The sequence below is a fragment of the Acanthisitta chloris genome, unplaced genomic scaffold (assembly GCF_000695815.1).
Source record: "Acanthisitta chloris isolate BGI_N310 unplaced genomic scaffold, ASM69581v1 scaffold32968, whole genome shotgun sequence".
In the NCBI taxonomy this organism is placed as follows: Eukaryota; Metazoa; Chordata; class Aves; order Passeriformes; family Acanthisittidae; genus Acanthisitta; species Acanthisitta chloris.
The window spans coordinates 5,915-26,313 of record NW_008689315.1 but is presented as its reverse complement, the minus strand read 5'-3'; the positions used below and the strand labels follow the sequence as shown (position 1 = coordinate 26,313).

General features: G+C 38.0%; 1 protein-coding gene across 1 annotated transcript in view; it reads right to left on the bottom strand.

Annotated features, from left to right (window-relative positions):
- Positions 1 to 10,425: 10,425 nt before the first annotated feature.
- PLA2G15 (phospholipase A2, group XV) overlaps positions 10,426 to 20,399 on the bottom strand; it is a gene marked incomplete at its 5' end in the record, with an annotated part of 14,837 nt that continues 4,863 nt past the window's right edge. The window contains 6 exon segments of the mRNA XM_009081367.1: positions 10,426 to 11,027; positions 14,712 to 14,936; positions 15,351 to 15,449; positions 16,952 to 17,070; positions 18,647 to 18,803; positions 20,304 to 20,325. Coding sequence (XP_009079615.1) covers positions 10,516 to 11,027; positions 14,712 to 14,936; positions 15,351 to 15,449; positions 16,952 to 17,070; positions 18,647 to 18,803; positions 20,304 to 20,325 — 1,134 coding nt within the window.

Here is a 20,399-nt window from a genome sequence, read left to right as displayed (position 1 = left end):
GCATACAAATTCCTACTGACTGCATTTGTGCACAGCTTCCCACACACCTTTGGAAATGGGGTCCCTTATTTAGAAAAATTAATGAGGATTATCGCTATGTCCCAAACTACAAGTGCAGTGGGTTGAAAATTACCCATTACATCCATTTTGAACTAACTGGCATTTCACAGTTTTTAACTTTGCTACTAAGACAAGTTTGTGCACCAACTATGAGCAATTAGTAACACAGAGAACAGTGATTCTGTGCTGAAGATTGGAAGGCTACGATGCTGCATCTTGAAACAAGTACCTTGCAGAGGGGTAAATCATGACACCAGTGAGCTCAAACTTGCTCTGCTGTTGATTCAGTGCTTGCATTGATGACACACACAGAGCTTAGGAGAAAATGATTATTTCTCTGCAACTAATTCATAACAATAATATAGTCAAGATGACATGACAACACCAAAATAGTAATTAACAGCTTATCAGTTAGAGTTTGTGACAAGTCTCATCAGCTTTCCACGACATGCATGCTTTAGCCTGTTTCAGTCAGTCTTCTGTCTCATAGGAAGCTAACATAGTCTCCTCCTATCTGCTGGAGGCAGCCAGAGCTTCCCAGTCTGTTTTGGTGCAATAGGTTCCTGGTTTGCAACTGGAACTCAGAGCTACTATAGTAAAACAGGTAGAATGTAAGGTCAGGTCTAAACCCTACAGCTCTTGTTATTCATCACAACTTGACTAATTTCAGCAGATGAAAATATGGCATTTCCTGTTTTCAACCTGCCACTTCTCTGTATTTTTATGGATCATGTGTTTGGACATTTCGGAGAAGTCAATCTGAGCCTGCTCATACCTTCTACTCATTAGTGAAACCAGACAAATCAAGTTTTTCTCAATTTACTAATTGGAGTACAGGAAATAGAAACAAACAACAAACAGTAACAAATTAAATTGTTTACTGATCTGAAACATTCAGGAAAAAGTTCTGACTGAACATAGACTTGGCATTTACAAAGACCTCTCTGAAAGGAGTAAGTGTCTAGTATCTTCCTCTCTTCCATCAATGTGTCTCACTTCTTAAGGGCCTCATGCTAAATACTCATCCCTAAGAACAGCCTCACATTAAGTCTAAGAAGACTTTTTCAATTAGATTTGATCCCAAATTCTGGCTGCTTCAATGTAGGGAATTAGAGTTATGTTAAACCTTAAGAAGTATTACAAAAACTCTATCTAGCTGAAAAACTAAATATATATCTAAATATGTAAACATCTAACAAGGGTTGAGGGGTGAAGAGTCACAGCAGTGGTATTTCTTCTTGTGTGCCTCACTGTTTTGTGCTTCTGAAAAAAAAACACTGTTAATACTTGGTCATACTTGGACACTCACTGTTTTGTGCTTCTGAAAAAAAACATTGTTAATACTTGGTCATACTTGGACTTGCATCTGACAGGTCATTAGTACCTTGAAAGTATGGAATTATTTTCTGAATGAACAAAATTTGGTATTGTTTTCAGAAAAAATTAGGTAAAACTATCTCTTACTTTTGCTATGGATCAAACCATTTCCTCACCTAAACTCTAGGAGATCTGATCATAAAAGGTATAACTTTTACTTCACAAATTAAAGCCTTCTAGACTGGTAATAAACACATGAAGTAGAGGTAATAGAACTTGTCCCTTGTTCTACTGTTAAGCTGCAGCAAAGACAATTTATTGTTTAAGTTAGGTGATACTCCTGGTTTAGAGATGTATACTACTGTCACGCATGTTTATGTCCTTGTCTCAGTGGTAATAAATCAGTGATCCTCCTCAGAAAGTTAATAACAAAACAGCTGTAAAAGGAATAACATGATGACCTTGTATTTATTGCACAAGCTGGTCTAAACTGGGACGTGGAGTAGACTGTGGTCTGTGTGCTTAAAAAGAAAGACATGAAAAAATGCAAAATACAGTGAGATGTGTGGCCCTTAGATGAGCCTCAACTCCGTAGCTAGGAGTCTGAGACATCTTCAGAGCTGAAGGTTACAGCTAGGCGAGTTAGCCACCATGAACAGTGGAGGTCTCCAAAAGGTGGAGTGCCAAATTACTTCTAGCTAGGGGCATACTTCTAGCTAGGGGGAGATAGCAAATATTGTGTCTCCTTTTCTCTTTCTCCACATGTAAATCCAGATACTTTGCTGCTTCTCACGGGAAACATGTGCTCAAGGCACATGATCTATCCAGGTATCTTGTGCAAATATTTAATAACGTCAGGATTCCCAGACAGCTGCAGTCTGCACTGTTCAGCAATCCAACATCCCTCACTTCTGGCCAGGTTGCTGTAGTTGAGAACCCCCTAAATTAGCTTTAAATTAGCACTTGCTAAGCAGATTTTGATGTAGGATAGTCAAATGCCAATAATGCAGTCCAGCTAGCTGCATGTTTTTTTCCTCATCTCTCACAGTTATAAATTTTCCTTCAGCTTCAATGAAGTAGATTTTAAAAGCAAACACAAATACATCACAGCCTGACAGACATTCTACCCAGCCTCCCACTTCTTCCTGCTGCCTTTCTGACATTTCAGTTCTTTCTTTTCTCATTTCCTTACACTGTTAAATGCTATCTTTGCATAGGCATCCTTTCTAAGAAAACATCAGTTTCTTAAACTTAATTTGCCATTATTGAAACATTTGGTCTCTCTCCAAAAAGAAACCATACCCAATATTGTTATCAGTTTGCTTCTGTCTGTATGGAGGATTTTCATGCTTGGCTTTAGCTTTGGAAGGCTTTTTTTTTTTTTTTTTTTTTTTGCTTAAGGTGCTGAAATGTTGCTAAGCATTTAAGCAGGGGAATAAAGCTTGGGGTCAGTGACAAAAAAAAACAGGTAGGAAAAGCTTGAATCAAAGGAAGGGAGGAGACTGTTTGTGACACTGGCTCCTAGCCAAAACTACTGAGGGAGTTTTTAATGAGATGTTTGTTGTTTGTTTTGCTTTTATGGCCATAAAATAGTTGGTTTGGAAGGGACTTTACAGACCATCTCGTTCCAACCCCCTTGCAATGGGCGTGGACAGCTTACACTGTGTCAGGGTGTTCCCGGCCTTGGCTTGAACACTTCCAGGGATGGAGCAACCACAGCTTCTCTGGACAACCTGTGCTAGAGCCTCATTACCCTCACAGGGAAGAATTTCTTCCTGATATCCAACCTAGACCTACTCTCTTTCAGTTTGAAGCCATTCCCCCTTGTCCTGTCATATTCTATATCATATTTTAGTTCTATTTTTCTGCACTATCATAGTCTGGCATGATGACTGCAACACTTACATGAAAAATCAAGGATGCATTATCTTTATATGGGATTAACTGCTTTGGAACCTAGAGTTAGTTCAACAAAATGAAATTGCTAGCAAGGAAAGTGTTTTGCAGACAATGCATTCATTCACACACTACATTTTCCTCAAGTACTTTTGCCTCTATCAAAGAGCAGCATGCCTGAGCTGCCCTTACTCTCTAGAAAATTATCTGTTCTGTAGAGTGAAGATGGTTTAATGACAAGAGAACTAACTTTGGAGTTAAAGGTATGTGATTAGATTCTGCCTAAAAGAATTTGAACAAATTACCCATGTCTGAGTCAAGCAGGGACAACAGTACTTGCCTTCACCTAGAAATATCACAAGAGATCAAGCTGAAGCAGCTACAATAGAAATGAGGATTTCACACACATACCAGAGATTATATCATTCTTTGCTTCATGATTTTACTCCCACTAAAACCTCTTTAACAATTCACTACACAATTCCATCCTTCCAGACACCTGAACTGTGTAAAGCAGGGGTGGCCAGTCAGTGCTTTGGGACCTACAGATGTTTTGGTTTGGCCCATAAAAGTTTGCCCTCATGATGTGGATACATCCCTTGCCAGCCTTGTCTCCCAGATCTGTTTCCAGATTCCACTGTCATCTTTAATCTGCTCTGGTCACAATAGTATTTAGTCATGGTAAGTATTTAGTGAGATTTCCTCATATAAATTTTCAAAATAGAATATTATTTTGCCTTTTCTGTATAAGTACAAAGACTTTGCTGGCACAGCTAAGATAACAGCAGTGTTCCTGGCTCATCTTAATCAAATTGCTTAGACCTGAACTAGAATCCTTCTTTGACTACCTCAGACACAGTACAACATAAAAAGTACTAATAGTGATGAAAACACTTAGTCTGTAGGCTTAGTATTTTCATGCAATCAGACTTACCATCTGTCTTGATGACTTTACTCACATAAGGTGACATTTGTAGTTATACATAGAATTGCAGCTTGGTCAATAATTCTGCCTTCCCAGAAAGGTTACTAGGTATGAGTTACAAGCAAAGTGAAAACTTTGAGGTCCATTGTTCAGCAGTGCAATAAGAAAACAGACCAGCAGCATTTGCAGCACTTTTGTTTAAGATACATGATCTCTTTTGTACATCCCAGTACTGTACAGCAATCGACTCCATGTAGTTGTAACATCCAATTTGTGCTTTAATCTGAGCATGTAGAGCAGAGTGGATATATACTTCACATCTCAGATTGTTTTACTCAAGAGTTTGAATCAAGCTGAAGTTTCTTGCTTGGTACATGAGAGAGAAAAAAGTTCCTCCAAAAGCAGAGTCTGCATATGTACAATTGCTTCAGAACAGGAAACATTTTCTGCATGTCAAACTTAGGTCTTCACTTTCCTCTAATCTTGTACTTCTCAGGTGAAATTAACACAGATGTCATTCAACACTATCAGAAAAATCTCTGTAACTTACATACTACTGCCCTCTACTGCATTTTAATTCAGACCATAAAGTATGCATTATGTCACCTCAAGCCATACAAGTCACAGTTCTTGTCAGGTTTATGAGGCTCATTCATGTCATCAGTCAACCAACCCACCTGTCCAGCAAAGCTGTAAACAGAAACAATATTCACAGTTTTGGAGTAGAAAATCACAATGTGTCTGAACCAGGAGAACCAAAATAGCAAGTATTTGTATAGCTGTATGTACTAAGTCATCCACCTTTCATCTCCCAACTTTGTAAGAAAAATACAGCATCACAGTCATTCAAGAATTAAAAACACCCTCCAGTCAGCTCTATCTGCTCAAATACAAGTTGGGGAAAAAAACCCCAACCATAACCCAAACCTATACAAACATGAAACACAAGTTATATAAACACCTTTGGGTTATCTGAGGTTCACAAATCTCTAATACTACTGACTGCCAAAGATGTCTGTCAGTACAAAAGGCATCAATCATATTCCTTTCCATGGGAACTGAGGTTTTCTTGTTATTGAACATGGCTCACATCCAGGATACATCTTGGAATAAATAGCATCAGAATAAACTGGCATTGATCCTCTTAATTCAGTTCCCCAGGAACTAATGTGTTGTTTCAGTATAGAAAAGAGACTTCTGCAGGACATGAGGTACTGCAGACTTAACTTAGTTCCTCCAGTATTTAGAAAGTATTCTGTGCACTCCTACATCACTTCTTTCTAATGGAGAATGGGCAGAGTGAAGGAAAAAGACTGTGCCGCATATTTTTAATTGGATTAGGCTCAGATAAATAACTTTCCTTGATGGCATTATGCTAGGGAATGCTTTTCTCCTCCCTCCACGTTCACTGCAAAGACTAAACTTTGCAGGACACACATCTGAGTATCTGCTGGGATACTCCTCCCTCTAGTGGATCCTCCAGTGGTTGTACCACGAAGCCAGAGCCAAAGGTTATGTGAAACAGTTACTATTAAGATAGAGCTTTTGTGCAAAACTGCAATTCAAGCAAGAGCAAATCAACATCTAAAAACTGTAATCCCATCATTCAAGTAAGCGTTTAAGATAGCACAGCAAAATCGCATCAGCCAATACACAACTATAATTTTGTTATTTGAAAGTTGCACAGACACTTCACGGGCCCTATTATCATTCTGTTCTCCTCCTTCCTGTGCTCTCAGCCTTCCCAGCCTCTTACAGGAACTGGCACATTGCTTTAGTGCAGGACTTTCCCCATTTCAATAGGGAGCTGGAGGAAGGCCACATTCCCCTTTCTCCTGCAATCATATGGGGGTCAGTGAATCTTGAGGAAGGCATGAACCTTGAAGAAATGTACTGGGACAAATAATAGGCATCTGAGGCACAGAGAAGAACAGCAGTAACTAACACTCATCTTGTATTAGTCTTTATCATGAAAAAAAACGGCCCCACAAGGCAAGTTTCAGCCTTGACATTTTTTTCTTCATTCTCAAGAGTTATAAGCAATCATTGGTACTGCAGGTTAGTGAAGCATCCAGCACAGCCACTAGAGGACTTATGCTTGCCAGACAGGATTTTAGATTACTTTGGAGAAGTAAGATCATTTTCATCTTCCCCACACCCCCACTGTAGAATCACTGTCTGAAGTTTCTCCAGAGCCACAATGCACTATTTTTAGTTGGAAAAAGATTGTTTTCTACAACCATGAAATTGTATGGTCAACATGCATGGGTGTGTGGAGCAGCTTGGAAACCAACAGTATAAAGGCAGCTGCAGGGATTTAGCACACTGAGGGACTCATTTCAGAATGATTACCTGAACAGAAGCATAAGGCATCCCAAGAACTCTTTCTTTGATACAAGATAAGCAAGTAAGAATCAAACAAAAAGAAATTGAGTCAGCTCAGTCCCACACCTCCATAAATTCAATTAACAGAGAACTCCAAATGTCCCACAAGACAGTAGGTGCCTTTGGAAGATGAACCAAAAAGTAATTACTGTGGGAAAGATAAACTAGGGATCTGTGGGGAAGAAAAACACTACCAAGTTGATATTCCATCTGAGCACTGAGAATGTTATTCACAACAGGAGACAAGCTGTATTAGATCAACTTTATTATATTATCAAATTTGACAATAAAATATTCAAAATCTATTGAACACATTCATACACAAGAAGAACATATAAAATGCTAGGTCTCAGAATATGTTCCATATAAAATACTGTTTAGTGTAGAGCAAAGTCATTGCCAAACATTCCCTGAATTTAAGAGGGCCTTGAACACACTGTGCTCCAAGAATTACCTTAATACCAAACATTCCTTCCTTTGGTCTGCAACTCCTTTGCAATTATTGCTAGTTATTGAAGCCTTATGCTTTTACACAGAATCACATAGTGACTCTGCACCTCTTCAGAAATATTACAATGACAGCTGAAAGTTTCTTCAGCATTTTCTATATGTATTGTCAAAAATAAGAAACACGTTTGGTCCTCAAGACTATTTTTGGTTTCTGAAAATATCCTGGAAGAACAAAATAAAGTAAAAATTATGGTGAGAGAGAGACATAATTGATGTGTTAGTTATAATGTCAGTAAATTCAAAGGTTTCAGCTGTGCAGCGTGGCAAAGCACCTGAGTTAATCCTCTTATGGAAGTGCCACGTTCTCCTTGAAGATCTATTTCTTCAGACCTCTCTCCCCACAAGAATCTAATGCTCTAGTGCACATGGCTCTAGCAGACCTGTAACAGTAATGCTAAGTACTCTTGCCTTGTAGAGGAACATGCTGCAGTGAGTAAGCACTGCTCAATGTGCCAAGTGAAGTGGTTCAGTTTCAACAACTAGAATAACGTAGTTTACTTGCTGCATTCACTTTTCAATGAGAACTGCATCCTACTATGCAAAAAAACTGCAAATAAAAAGGCTGATGATGATGTGGTAGAAAAAGCACAACTTCGGGACATAAAACTATAGCCTGCAGACCCATCACATCCCATCAAGGTCTCAGCAGTACTCAGCACTGTACACACATTCCTTTACAACAAGGCTTTAGAGTGACAAACAACAAAAGCATACAAACAAACAAGCAGCCCTGAAAATCTTTCAGCTTCATTTTACCACATAAACTTGTGTTAGCTTATTTAAGGAGACACTCTAGGGCTTGTCTACTAATGGAAAGCTGACTTAGAAATCTTTAGTTTAAAAGATACAGTCAATTGATCTCAGAAACACAGTACTAGGTTGCCAAAATTAGAAGAGAATGGGTTGTGCTTTTTTTTTCCCCTTTTGGGTCCCATAAATTAGTAAGAAAAGAAGTAGGAAAAAAAAAAACAACAAGCATCTTTTTAACTATGTATTTTTGAACTTTAAATCACTAAAAACCCTGAAGCTAAATTCTTGCTATGAGATTGAAAATTCCACAGATTAATAAGAGAGGATCTAAATGAAGCTTAGAAACATTCTCCACATCAGGGTAGAACTGTTTACCTATGTTGTTTTCTCATCCTCCAACACAGCCTCCAGCTCCACTCATTCCAGTGCTTATTACCAGGCATTCTACCTCAGCAAGAAATACAGACTGTGATAAGCTGTTTTCTGTTATTTCTTTAGCTTGTAAACTAGTAACATAGCAATTTATTCAGAAATTGAGTCAGACCAAGGAGGAGCTTTATCATCTTTGAGCAGTCTTGGAACACAAGCTTGAAGCTTATCCAGCTGACAGCCCTGCATAAAATAGATCACTTAGCTAAAAGACTTTTTTGTGGGGTTGTTTTTTTTTTTTGTTTGTTTTTTGGTTTTTTTTTTTGTTTTGTGGGCTTTCTTCATTTTGTTTGTTTGGGGTTGGGCTTTTTTCCATTTCAACAGTTACCAATTACAAAGGCTGTGGGCAACTTAACATTTACTCTGGAAAAGTCTAGGCAATATTGCTGCTGAACTGTAAGTTCCTGGGCAACTGAGGATAGGATTAATGTTTCATTTTAAAAATCAGGAAAATGTTACTCCCCCCCAACCTAAGTAATAGGAAAAATGCAGGGGGAAAATAAAGCTACCTAAGGAAGTTAAAACCTAGGAAGATATTTAGCTTGTTGATGACCCTAGTTCAAGCTGTTCTGGATTTACAAGAGATTTCTGAATTAAAACTTAACACCTTAAATCTAGCTCCATTCTCCAATAACAAGAGTTTGTGCCCATCCTCTCAACACACCTTATTGACATGTTTAGTGGCAGCAAACATTTTATGCATGCTGCCAAAATAATTCAAACCACCCTGTAGACAACTTCAGTTTCTTAATTAATGAATCCTTAACAGTTTGATGAGTTTCTGAAACTCTTAAAACATTTTCCTTGGAGAACCTAGCATTTTGAAAAGCATTTTGAAAGCATTCAAAACTGTATTTTCAGAAAACTAAGTGTAGCCTAACTGGGTGACTGGTTTTAAAGCAAGCAAAAAAGAATCTTCAGGTGAAACTATTTCTCCACCAGGACTTCTGTAATCAAGGCTGTAACTATGATGGCCTTTAGACCAGCATTTCTGTGGAGGTCAGAGCTGAATTATTTTCTTTTGACACCGAGTAGAACAATACTGTAGGAAATTAACAGAATTGCATGTTCAGCACTTTACAGAAACATTTAAGGAACTGTGTATCCCAACCTCTTGAAACAGCAATAATGACACTTGTAATCTACGTTAAATTAATTCTAGTCTTAAAACAAAAAGTTTCTTTTCAGCAGAAAGCAATGTTGATCCAATCACTGCTTGGCCAGTAACTGGATCAGAGCCAAAGTATTTGACTGAGAACAAGGTTTATACTTCATACAGCATTATGTTGGCTTCCACTTCTCACCCCCTTTCAGGAAGCTCACTTTTCTTTTTGAATTTCTGCCTGCCATCCATTATCATTTCCCCTACAGGGGATCATTTTTCACCCAGAAATGCAATTCTGCACTGTATAGATTGTTTGCCAGTATTCAATTAGCTTTGATTTATGTGCTACTCCACACAGCTATGATTATTGCAAGCACCAACCACAGTTTAGCTTTGTTCCCTCATTGATAAATAATGCACAAGGTGAGAGTTCCTCAAACTCCAGACTCTATGTAACCAGGAGTTCTAGAAGTTGATAAGTGAATGACTTCTTCTTTTAAAAAAACCCAGAAAGGTAATTGATAAGAAGACTCAAGTAATTCACACACATCTGTCTTTTTTTCCCAAAAGCTGTACTAAAAGGAAGGCTGGATTAGAACAGTAACAGTGCCAGGCAAACTATTCTCTAGCAGATATGCATATTTACAAACTAGTGTACTGGGAACTGGGGATCAGAATATGTAAGACCCTTCAAAGTTTACTGTGCTTCCCAAAATTGTTAGTATCATTCCCTTGGTTCATGGGAATGTGAAATTGCAATCCTTCCTAGCCCTCCCACTCCACATCAGCAAAGACCACACAAAGGAACTCAGGTATCTAAGATCCATGTAGTATGTGCAAGGGGCTGCACAATCTCCAAATGAAAGTCTGTATGAACATTGGACACAACACCAGAGGCACCAAAATGCATATTTGACCAAATCTGCAGAATGTGAAAATACCATGAAACATCATAAACACAAACCAGGGACAAACGATCATTTAGGACACCAAACAACTTCTTGAACATAAACTTTAAAAAAAAAAAAAAGTAAAATAAATAATTCAAATATCTAAATACCAAGGGATTAAAAGGCATTTTCCCATATTTAAGGGAAGGCATCACAGGTGAGGAAAATAACTACCAACACAAGGTATATCACAAACCAAAAAGCAGCTTTTTCACGTAGGAGATAGTAGTATCATTGGATAGCATTTCAATGTGCTCGTTTCCTGAAAGCTCAAATATCACCACTTCCTGTTTCTGCTTCTGCACCCACTTCTGACACTGCAAGGCACTCTGTAAGTTCACTGTACCATCCCCATCGCTGTACAGAATCTTGGGTTCCTTGTCAGGAAAGCTCTCGTAATGGAAAGAATCAGGAGTTTCCACACCAGTGCCATAAAGACAGTGTATGCGCACGCCGGGCGGCGTCATCTGATAGACCAAGGGCTCAGTGTCCTGTCTCATGAGCCAACCATCCTCGAAATTGATGTCCCTGTAGAACCTGTGGTAATCCTGCAGAGTGTAGTTAGCTGTAGGTGTGCTTACAAACACCTTATCTGGGGGCCACGTGTAGTTGTAGGGGAGCATCCAATTCGTGGAAACCGCTGATCTCTGCTGGTCTCTAATCTTGAGTGAGCTGATAACAGGTATTCTGTTGTTGTCACCTTAAACAAAAGCAAAGTGACATTTCATTATGCATAAAGCAAAGCATCAATCTCAATCAGCAGCAACTGCAAGCACTCACAGTGATAACATGAATAAAGTTTATTCCCTCTGCTTACACTGATATTTCAAAATTTTTTCCTCACTTATGATTGTCTTGATAATTAATTTCTGTAAACTGATAACTCCCAGATTTAAATACAAGTTGATGAATAACTGATAAACCAAGAACACTGCTACCTTTCCAACATGCTCCATTTTAAAGGAGAAAATACTTCCTTATGTGCCAAGTAAGAAATCAGATTGTATATATATATATTTATATACATATATACACTAAATAGATGATTTAGTTTACCAAAGTGAACTTTCTGTCTTTGCTCACTGACGTGGGAAGATCATTCTCATTTTATTAGCACTGGAACTTGCATGTTTTGCCTTAAATGCTTTTCTGGAAATGTTTTACAGTCATTCTGGTACCTAGGTCATGGTTTTGCTTCAAGAACAGGTAAATACTAATATCCACACACATCCACATCAAGAGACTTTATAGACTTAAAAGGTTTAAAGTTTTGCACATTCAAAACAACCAGAGTAGCAGTATTCCATACAGGATAGCTATAAATTGCTCCTTTGTTTTTTTACCATTTGGCATAGCATTTTACCAGTTTGTGCATTCCCTTCATAATAAAACCTACCAGAACTTGCCTACAATTGAAGGAAAATGGCACATTCTTGATAGTTCCCTAAAGAAACAGCTGTTATAAAAAGCAAACAGAAGTGAAGCAACTATTCCTGTCTCTGCTTATGCTATCAAGTAAAAATGCAGTGACCAAGTCAGTCTCTATTCGTAGTACTTCAGCAAAAGAAGACTTAGAGGCTGTGAACTTCTCATGGAAACCGCTAAGATTTGCCAGATCAGCATCTTCCCTTCCAGTCAGCAATTCAAGATTGCTACAATCCTTGTGTTGCTCAGAATTCTACTAATGTACCGCTAATATTTTCATAGAATCATAGAATAGAATCATTTTCTAGCAAGTCTTGTAACAAAAACTACATCTTTGCCTGGAAAGGACAGACAAAACCACAGTTATTGGAAGACCAGTTGATATACTTGGAAAATGTTTTCAGCTGGCCAAGCTTTTCCAAGGCATTATATTTTACAATCATATAAAATCTAGAGAGCTAGAGCTTGTTATCAATAAAGGCCTCAAATTATCTGACACACAAACTACAAAGGTGTTATATTTCACCAAATTTGGTCTTACTCTTATTACAGAACCAGTGTTTGACCAAAATATTTCAAGAATTTTGTAGACATCAAGTCAATTGTTTTCTTAGCAGTTTGTTCCAGAGGACTCAAACTAGCACATGACTAAGTCATAACTTCTACACATCTTTCTTCATATTTTAACAGCTGTTCTTGCATCTGCAGAAAATTAAAAGCTGCTTGATAAATGGCTGATACAGTGATTACCCCCAAGACAGACCCAAGTTTGTTTTCATTATCCCAGTGGCTGACACACCTCAATTCTTTTGTCAGCTGAACTTGGAATCATATTTTCCATTACTGGGTCCAGATGGTTACAGCATGTAGTGGTTTGGGTCAACCACACCATAAAAACTGAAACGCTGAAACCAAAAGTGCTATTCCTGAAAAATATGCTCTGGTGCTACTCCAGTTCCATGAGGTGGCACTATTGCTTCAGCAAGGAGACAAAGCAGCCTTTAATGCCACCTTTGGGAGGACTACATGGAGACATTGCTGGTATAAATGTGAAACAGATAAGAAGGACATTCAAAAGAGCACGGCAAGAATCACCAAGATCCTGAAAAATGTGTTTCATATTGCTGTGTGGTATAAGTACTTAACTGTGCACTCTCACCACTAAGCTAGTAAATGCTTCTTGGCAGTGTCAGCAAAGAAAGCCTGAGTTCTGAGCTGAACAATGAAAAAGAAAAACCATCAAAGTGAACTTTGTGCCTTTGCTCACTGATGTGGGAAGATCATTCTCACTTTATTGGCCCTGAACTGTAATGATACAAGTATTGATCCTGCCAAGCACGTGAATAAGTAGCTGAAAGTATCACAGATCTACAGAAAATAATTCCACGTGTATACTGTTTACCACTTTGATAACACAACTGTGAATTTGACACAAAGTTCCTAGCCATGACATATTATAAACAGGAATGGGAGCAGAAGGAATGCACCCATAGCATGCCTTGACTTCCCTGCAGAAATTCAGGTGGGTTTTTTTTAAAGCAACAATTCTTCTGCACATTAACACCCTGATAATTTTAGAAGCTCTTGAATAGACTAATGTAATCCAAGTGTTGATGGTACTTTACTACAGACATTTGAGACAGAATCAGCCTAAAACTTTACATTCCAATATGTTCTGTTTAACTTCTTACACCATCCTTAAATTTCTGCCTGAAAATGGAGTTCAGCATAACAGACTTACATAAGTCATTAAAAGACTAATGGATAGGTAATCCATTACTATATTTTAGTAGAAATTTGACTATTCATTATGTATTTGTATAACTAGCCACTTTGGATGAGCTGTATTATAAGGATAAACTAAGTATGAAGCATGAAAATTTAATCCAACAGAAAGACTGTGCAATTTTATATAATGGTGTGTCATTTTATGAAGGTGATATTAACACTGCTCACTTCCTGCCACGTCTGTAGCATGCAAACATGTCAGATGAAGCCCGTGGGAAAAGAGGAATCAATTTCTACAGTGCCATTGCAACAGATTTAACAATGTGTAAATTGGACGTTTGGATTGAGTTAAGTTTCCTAATTAGTAACGGACCAGTGCACTCCTTGTTCAGAACCAAATGCCTTTGCTAAGCAAAGTATTCTTTGCTCTGTCCATGCATGGCTGGCACTTGCTGCGTGGTTTGCATTTTGATGATGTCCAATTTTTGATGTCAGCTTTGATTAAGAAGATGACAGTGATATCCAAAGCTAACAAGTCAGAAACAAGCTAAAAAACCAAGCCAGAAACATCATGAACTAAGTGCCAAAGCACATGATGTCATTATGGCATCACATGATGGGGTAACTGAACATTTTCCATCAGTCATTTGCAGTTACTCAGTAAAATATGTTTTACTTCTTTATTATTTTCTTTTCAGTCTCAGGCATATCCAGTGTGCTAAACCCAAGACCTCAAACATTTGCTATCCTAATCTGCAGAGTTATAACTTTCAATTTACACTGTGAGCACCACTTCATCGCCATGTTTCCCTCAACATTAACCTCAAGCAGCTGTGTGATCTTTAATCAAGGGAAACTACTGAATGCTCTGGAGTCCTTGTTAGCTTTGCAATACTGAACAGAGAGCAATCAGGCTGGAGGGAGAAGTGACAGAAATAGAAGGCATCAGGCCAAACAGCAGATGACACAACAATCTGCTGAAAAGAGGTCAGGAGAGATCAAGAGGGGACACAGCTCCTGGTTATGGGACATGAAAAAAATTCAGTTCACTCCCACAAACATGAAGAATGAGAGTCTGGTCACAAGGCTTGAAACATCAAGTTGCCATCACTTATAAAAAATATTTTTACTTTCACAGTACCTTAACCTCTCATCCTCCAGTTTTACAGTTAAGTCTAGTTAGTATCTTGCACTATGCCCCAAATACATTGCAAAGCCTCAAATTACCTACCTGAAGCCAGAACACGGAGAGTTTTAGCCACTCCTCCCCATGGAGCACCTAATGACACATAATCCTTAATGTACTTGTCCTTCCAATCCTGAGTCTGACGGTTGAGGAAGTAGAGCATGTACATATTACCCATACTGTGAGCAATTAAGACAACAGGACTTCCATACTGCTCATACATTAACTCTATCATCTTGCGAAGTGCCACAAAATAGTCTTCATTCTCATCTAAAATATAAAGATTACACAGTTATAATTATTGAGAATGCTGAACTTTTAAAAAGAAAATCAACCTTTTAAGTAATTGTATTGAACTATCTGTGGAATTAATAATGCAGAGCTTAGAAATTCCAGTATTAAGTGGGAGGGGTGAGTGGGTTTATGGGCATGTGCTTTAGTGGTGTGGGGATTTACTATTGATTTGTTCTTGTTTTAAGCAAGTTTTAAGTAACAGGTCATTTAAAGGGAAATAAAGACACCACACCACTGAGCTTACACCACAGCCCAGGAGTGCCCAGGCCCCAAGACCTAGTCAAAATTAAGTTTTTAAGTATAATTGCACAGGATGGGAGAAGATACTCAAAACACGATTTACTAGCTAGGAGAGTCAAAGTTTTGTTCAAGTAACAGTGTGTTATTTACTTGGTGCCTTTCTCCAGTCATAAGGTGCTCCTCTTACATCTTCATCACGTTTGTAGCCCCAATCTACTAAACTCTGCACCAGCATATAAAAGTAACTTCCTGCAGACACCAGATAAGAGAAACAGAACAGTAACAAGGTTAATGTTAGAAACAGCTGTCAGACATGACTGCAAACCAAAGTTCTGGAGATATTATCTCCGTCAAGCTACAGTTTGTATATTTGGTATCAATCTAGAAAGCTGAATGCATATGAAACAAAATGACTTATGCTTGCTATCCTACAAAATTGAGACAGTACCATTGTTAAAACCCCCTACTAGTTGGCTGGTCTCTCAAATATTTTGGCAGCAAAATGTAGTATACACAGAGTGGATTAATTTTACTCAGCAGAGGAAAGTTCAGCCTTGAACAGTAAAGAATACACCTCAGATTACTGTCAGTCCTAGCTTTTGCTGACTGCAAATTAACTTCAGGTAGGCTGTAATACACATTCATAAAGGTTACCCTGGACCAACATTTACTCTTGAAAACAAATGCTTACAGCTTACCTCTGGGCAGGATTATGGAAACTACCCCAAAACTGTTTTTTCTGTTGGGTAGTGAACTAAGGCTTAAGTAACTGAACATAAGACTTCACTAACAAAGAAGAGAAACAGTTGCAGAGTGCATATTGAAACTGTTACATATTACAAGCTTAGACACATGGGATTTAAGTATTACCACAACTAAATGCAAATAGTACCACTGTCATAACATCCTATTGAACATCACAGTCATCTTAAGGTTTTGAGCAGAACCTCACTCATTAGTCTTGAATGTTTATCATATAGCCCTTGAAGTAAAGAATTTTAAGCACGACCCCATTCTAGTCATAGGAGTCATCTAGTGCAGATCCTTAAGTACATCACTGCCCTTTTGGAGATTGCTCCCTAAAGACTGAAGCATGTGAAGCTTAGTGCATTACTGACTGTTCAATTACTGAAGCCTTCAGCCACAGCTAATGACTCACAAAAACTTACCAAACACAGTGTTTCCTGAAGCATGACTTCAAGAGCACTACACAAAAACCCCTGCAAACACATTACTGCAAGTATCTTCTGCAGCACAAATGTAATTCTATAATTATTCTGACACTGACCAAAATAAAAGGAACTACAGACTGTGGTACCATATCTTGCAATCCCATGAACGCATTCCTAAGGCTACAGAACATCTTACTCAGAACCAAGCTGAAGTGGTTTTATTTTGATTTTGCTTGTCAAGCTTCAGTCACAGAATTTCCTACTCAACACATTTCATTTTCTAAAACCATCTGTCCTCAACATGCCTACTCAAATTTCAGCCAGCAAACTTAAATTTGGCACAACAGTAAATACCATGGAATCTTCTTGTCTCAATCAAGCCAAACAAAAGAGAAAACAATACAATGCAATGAAATCACTTAAAAGCAAAGTGAGCCATGTGGTACCCTACGATAAAAATAAACCCCAGTTCTTCTACTGTAATTTGAAATCCCATTTCAGTAGCTTGTTGTATAAAGACAAACTAGAAAACACCCTCTACTGTAATGACAAAGCATTTTAAACACAGCTTGTACGTACCAACACTCCTTTTACTTGGGTCGAGAAATTCCAAGGAAAATGTCTGCCCAAATCCTGGGACTCTGACATCCACTCCATCTGGGGGTTCTGTAATCTTACTGGTTCGATTATATACCAGCCTGGGGGGAAAGCAAGAGAGAAAAAAATATGAAACATGTCCTATTGCCATACGACAACTCTCAACTACATGAAGTCTTACATTCTGAGTGCAGTACAAGAACTTTAAGTGCTATTACCCAGCAGGAGAAAAAAAACAAACCACAAAAACCACCCAGGAAGACATGGTAAGAGTACTCTAATGGCTAAGAGGTTATACAATGCAAACAATTATTTTAATTAGTTTCATGCTTTACATGCAGAATTTAAGACTTTTGTTCTCTACAAAACTGAATATACAGAATTGTGGCTGAACTTCAAACTTTAAAATATAAGATACTTTGTATAATTCTGTACCATTTGACTTGGCATCAAGCCACATAATGGAGAAAACCTGTCAAGAGCATAAGAATGTGGCAGTAGGGGATAAAATACCTGTAAAATCAGATAACAGAAATGCTCTCCTAGCTAAAAATAAATCATTTCTATTTACCTAGAACACCCATACCAACATAAGGGAATACTTTATTCCTTTCCTAATAACAATTGGTACCTCAGGAAACACATCAAGGTACTGAGTGTTTTGTAGATACTTTTCAAGTCAACTTGAGATGTGAAAAACCCAAGACATTGGCTCAGGAGTTTATTATTTTAATTATTATTATTATGGTTGGGAGTTGGTTTGTTTTTAATACCATATCAATACAATTTGAATTTCTGAATGCAAGTTTTTACCCCTTGATGGAATCACAGAATCTAAACTGATACTCAAACCTTTTCATAGCAAAAAAACCTCTGTAATGTGCAAGACAGAGCAAGACAAATCAGACTGCTTTACAACAGCTCAGTACATTCACAGGAAAGAGCAGCATGCAAATAGAGTATTTGTAAACTGCACAAGCTAAATACTTGTTTTCATGGAGGCATTGGTATGATTCTTACAGGAACATTAATGAAGCAAATTGAATGATGAAACAGTCTGAAAGCTTTAAACTAGGCAATTTTTTAGACCAAAATAATTCTGGAAAGACTTCTAGGTTGCCCTTAAAGGACCCCAAGTGCCTCAGCTGCCCACAAGGCTGCTCTCTACTGACACACTGCCAGCAGAAGTGCAAGCTCACACTCCTCCTGCCTGTCCCCTCTGAGCTGCCAATGTACCTCCTTCCCCTTTGCTGAGTGCACAGTAAAGAAGTTCTTCCTCATGTTCAGGTGGAACTTCCTGTGCATCAGGTTCCACCTGCTGCCTCTTGTCCTATTGCTTGGCATCACTGAGCAGAGTCTGGCTCCAAAAAGAGCAGAAAAGTTTTAGATAAGCTTTAGATAAGATACAGAGGTGTCTGATATGTGTTCAAACCTACACTGGTTGACTGGTAGGAAAAAAGGTGGAAGAAACTAGTAAGAGAATCTCAGCTCATCAGCAATAAACAGCTACCTCAGATGCAACAGAGTCACATCTGATCCATCCTGTTACTCCACCTAGCAGAATTACAAGTTATTTCTCTCACTGGTCTCGAATCAGAAAAGGAAGTTTAAGGCAGCCTTCTGCATGTCAGCCTAAGGAAAGGACACGACTGCAAAGAGCAACATTTCTGGTCTTACCTGATATTATCAATCCAGCAGTCAATGATGACAGGCAGAAGCAATTCTAGGTTCAGCCAGAGTGTAAAATAACTGTCTGTCTTCTTAGAGCAGAGATAGTGCACTACTGATGGCTTATCCAACTTGGCTTCCAACTGATTACCTAAGTCTCCTGGAACTGACAGATATAAAAAGGAGGCAGAAAGATATAAAAAGGAGACAGTTAGTCAAAGCACGTAATGTTTTGCATTGTAATACACACATCTAAATACTGTCACCCTCATATGCATTATCACTGCTTTCAGAGATACCATGAAGTTGCATAACTGTACAAAAAATATTACTTAAGAACTAAGTACTACATGTACATTTTACATAAAAATTAATTAGATTTTCAAAAATCATTAGCTGAGGAACCACCATGTAGAATAATTCTGGATCAAGAGTTCATAACTTCAAAGAGCAGACTATATAGGACAGGTCACATTAGGCCATGGGTATGAAAAAACCAGACAATTTTGTTTCTGTCCAAACTAAATCTTTCTGGAGGAATTTTTTCTTCACAGTGTCACAACTGCACATGCAACTGTTCTCTTTAAACTATCAATCTGACATTAAAAATGTGAAGAAATCCATTTATATTTTTTTAATCTTCCCTTCTTCACCTCCAACCACAGTTTTGCTATACAAGATGTAATTGCCTAGCATTATGTAAAAGTGCAGCTTCAAATCTTTTACATTCAGGTTTGGATGCAATAACAGCACTGCTCTTTACTTTTTTCCTTTGGATACATTACATTAGTAATCCTTGGAGGAAAGGGTCTTGTAGTTACACCTTAAGGCACACACTAAATGCCAGTATTCCTTTGCTTAAAGCTTATTTTCTCTATTTTTAAAACACTAGAGGGAAACAGAAAAAATATTTCTAAGTTAGAATTAAACTCAACCAAACACTCTTAACATTTTCAGCAGCAAGTTTTCAGAGAAGCATTCTGTTATGTTTAGTCGGTTTCTCCACAAGAATCAGAAAAGCAAAAACATTTCAGTAGCTGGAAAGATTTTCTGTATTACAAAAATTCTTCAGGGTTCCCCCCACACCTTTCAGCTCCACACAGCCACCTTTTTGGGGTGTATCCTACACACCTGTCAGTGTTTAGTTCTTAAGTTTTTTAATGCAGGTCTACCCAGGCAGTTGCTTCCCCTCTCCCCTTCAATCAATAATTTAATAAAAATGGTTTAAGTTCTATAAAACACTGACACTTGGCAACGGTTTAAGGAAAGAGATAACTTTTAATGGAACACCTAATTTAACTGGAAAGCCACATGTGCTTTTAGAGAAACACTTATTGCAGAACTGAAAGATGACAGAACTTCTGACTATAGACCTGGACAACCACATTCTTACAACCTATAACCACTGCAGGTTATGCCCCACCACAAGATTTCTTTATTAACTATCCCTACTTTCTCATTAGCTTTTTTAGTGGTTTTATTTCTGTAGCCTTAAGTGAAACGTTAAAAGCCCCAGTAGCTGACCATGGTTTATTTTAGGTCATATTTCAAGGACTCTGATATACTGGAAAGCATAGTAAGGGAGATTATAGTATTGCACCACACCCTAGAAAGAGTTTACTGAAGTTCAGTGTTATAACCTCACAAAATGCTGTTTAGTTATTACTTAGAAAACTATAAGGTGACAGCTTGTTCAGGTCTTGTGCCTCTGCTGTATCAATGCTTTTAATTAGAAAAGGAACAGAATGTAATTCTATTTATA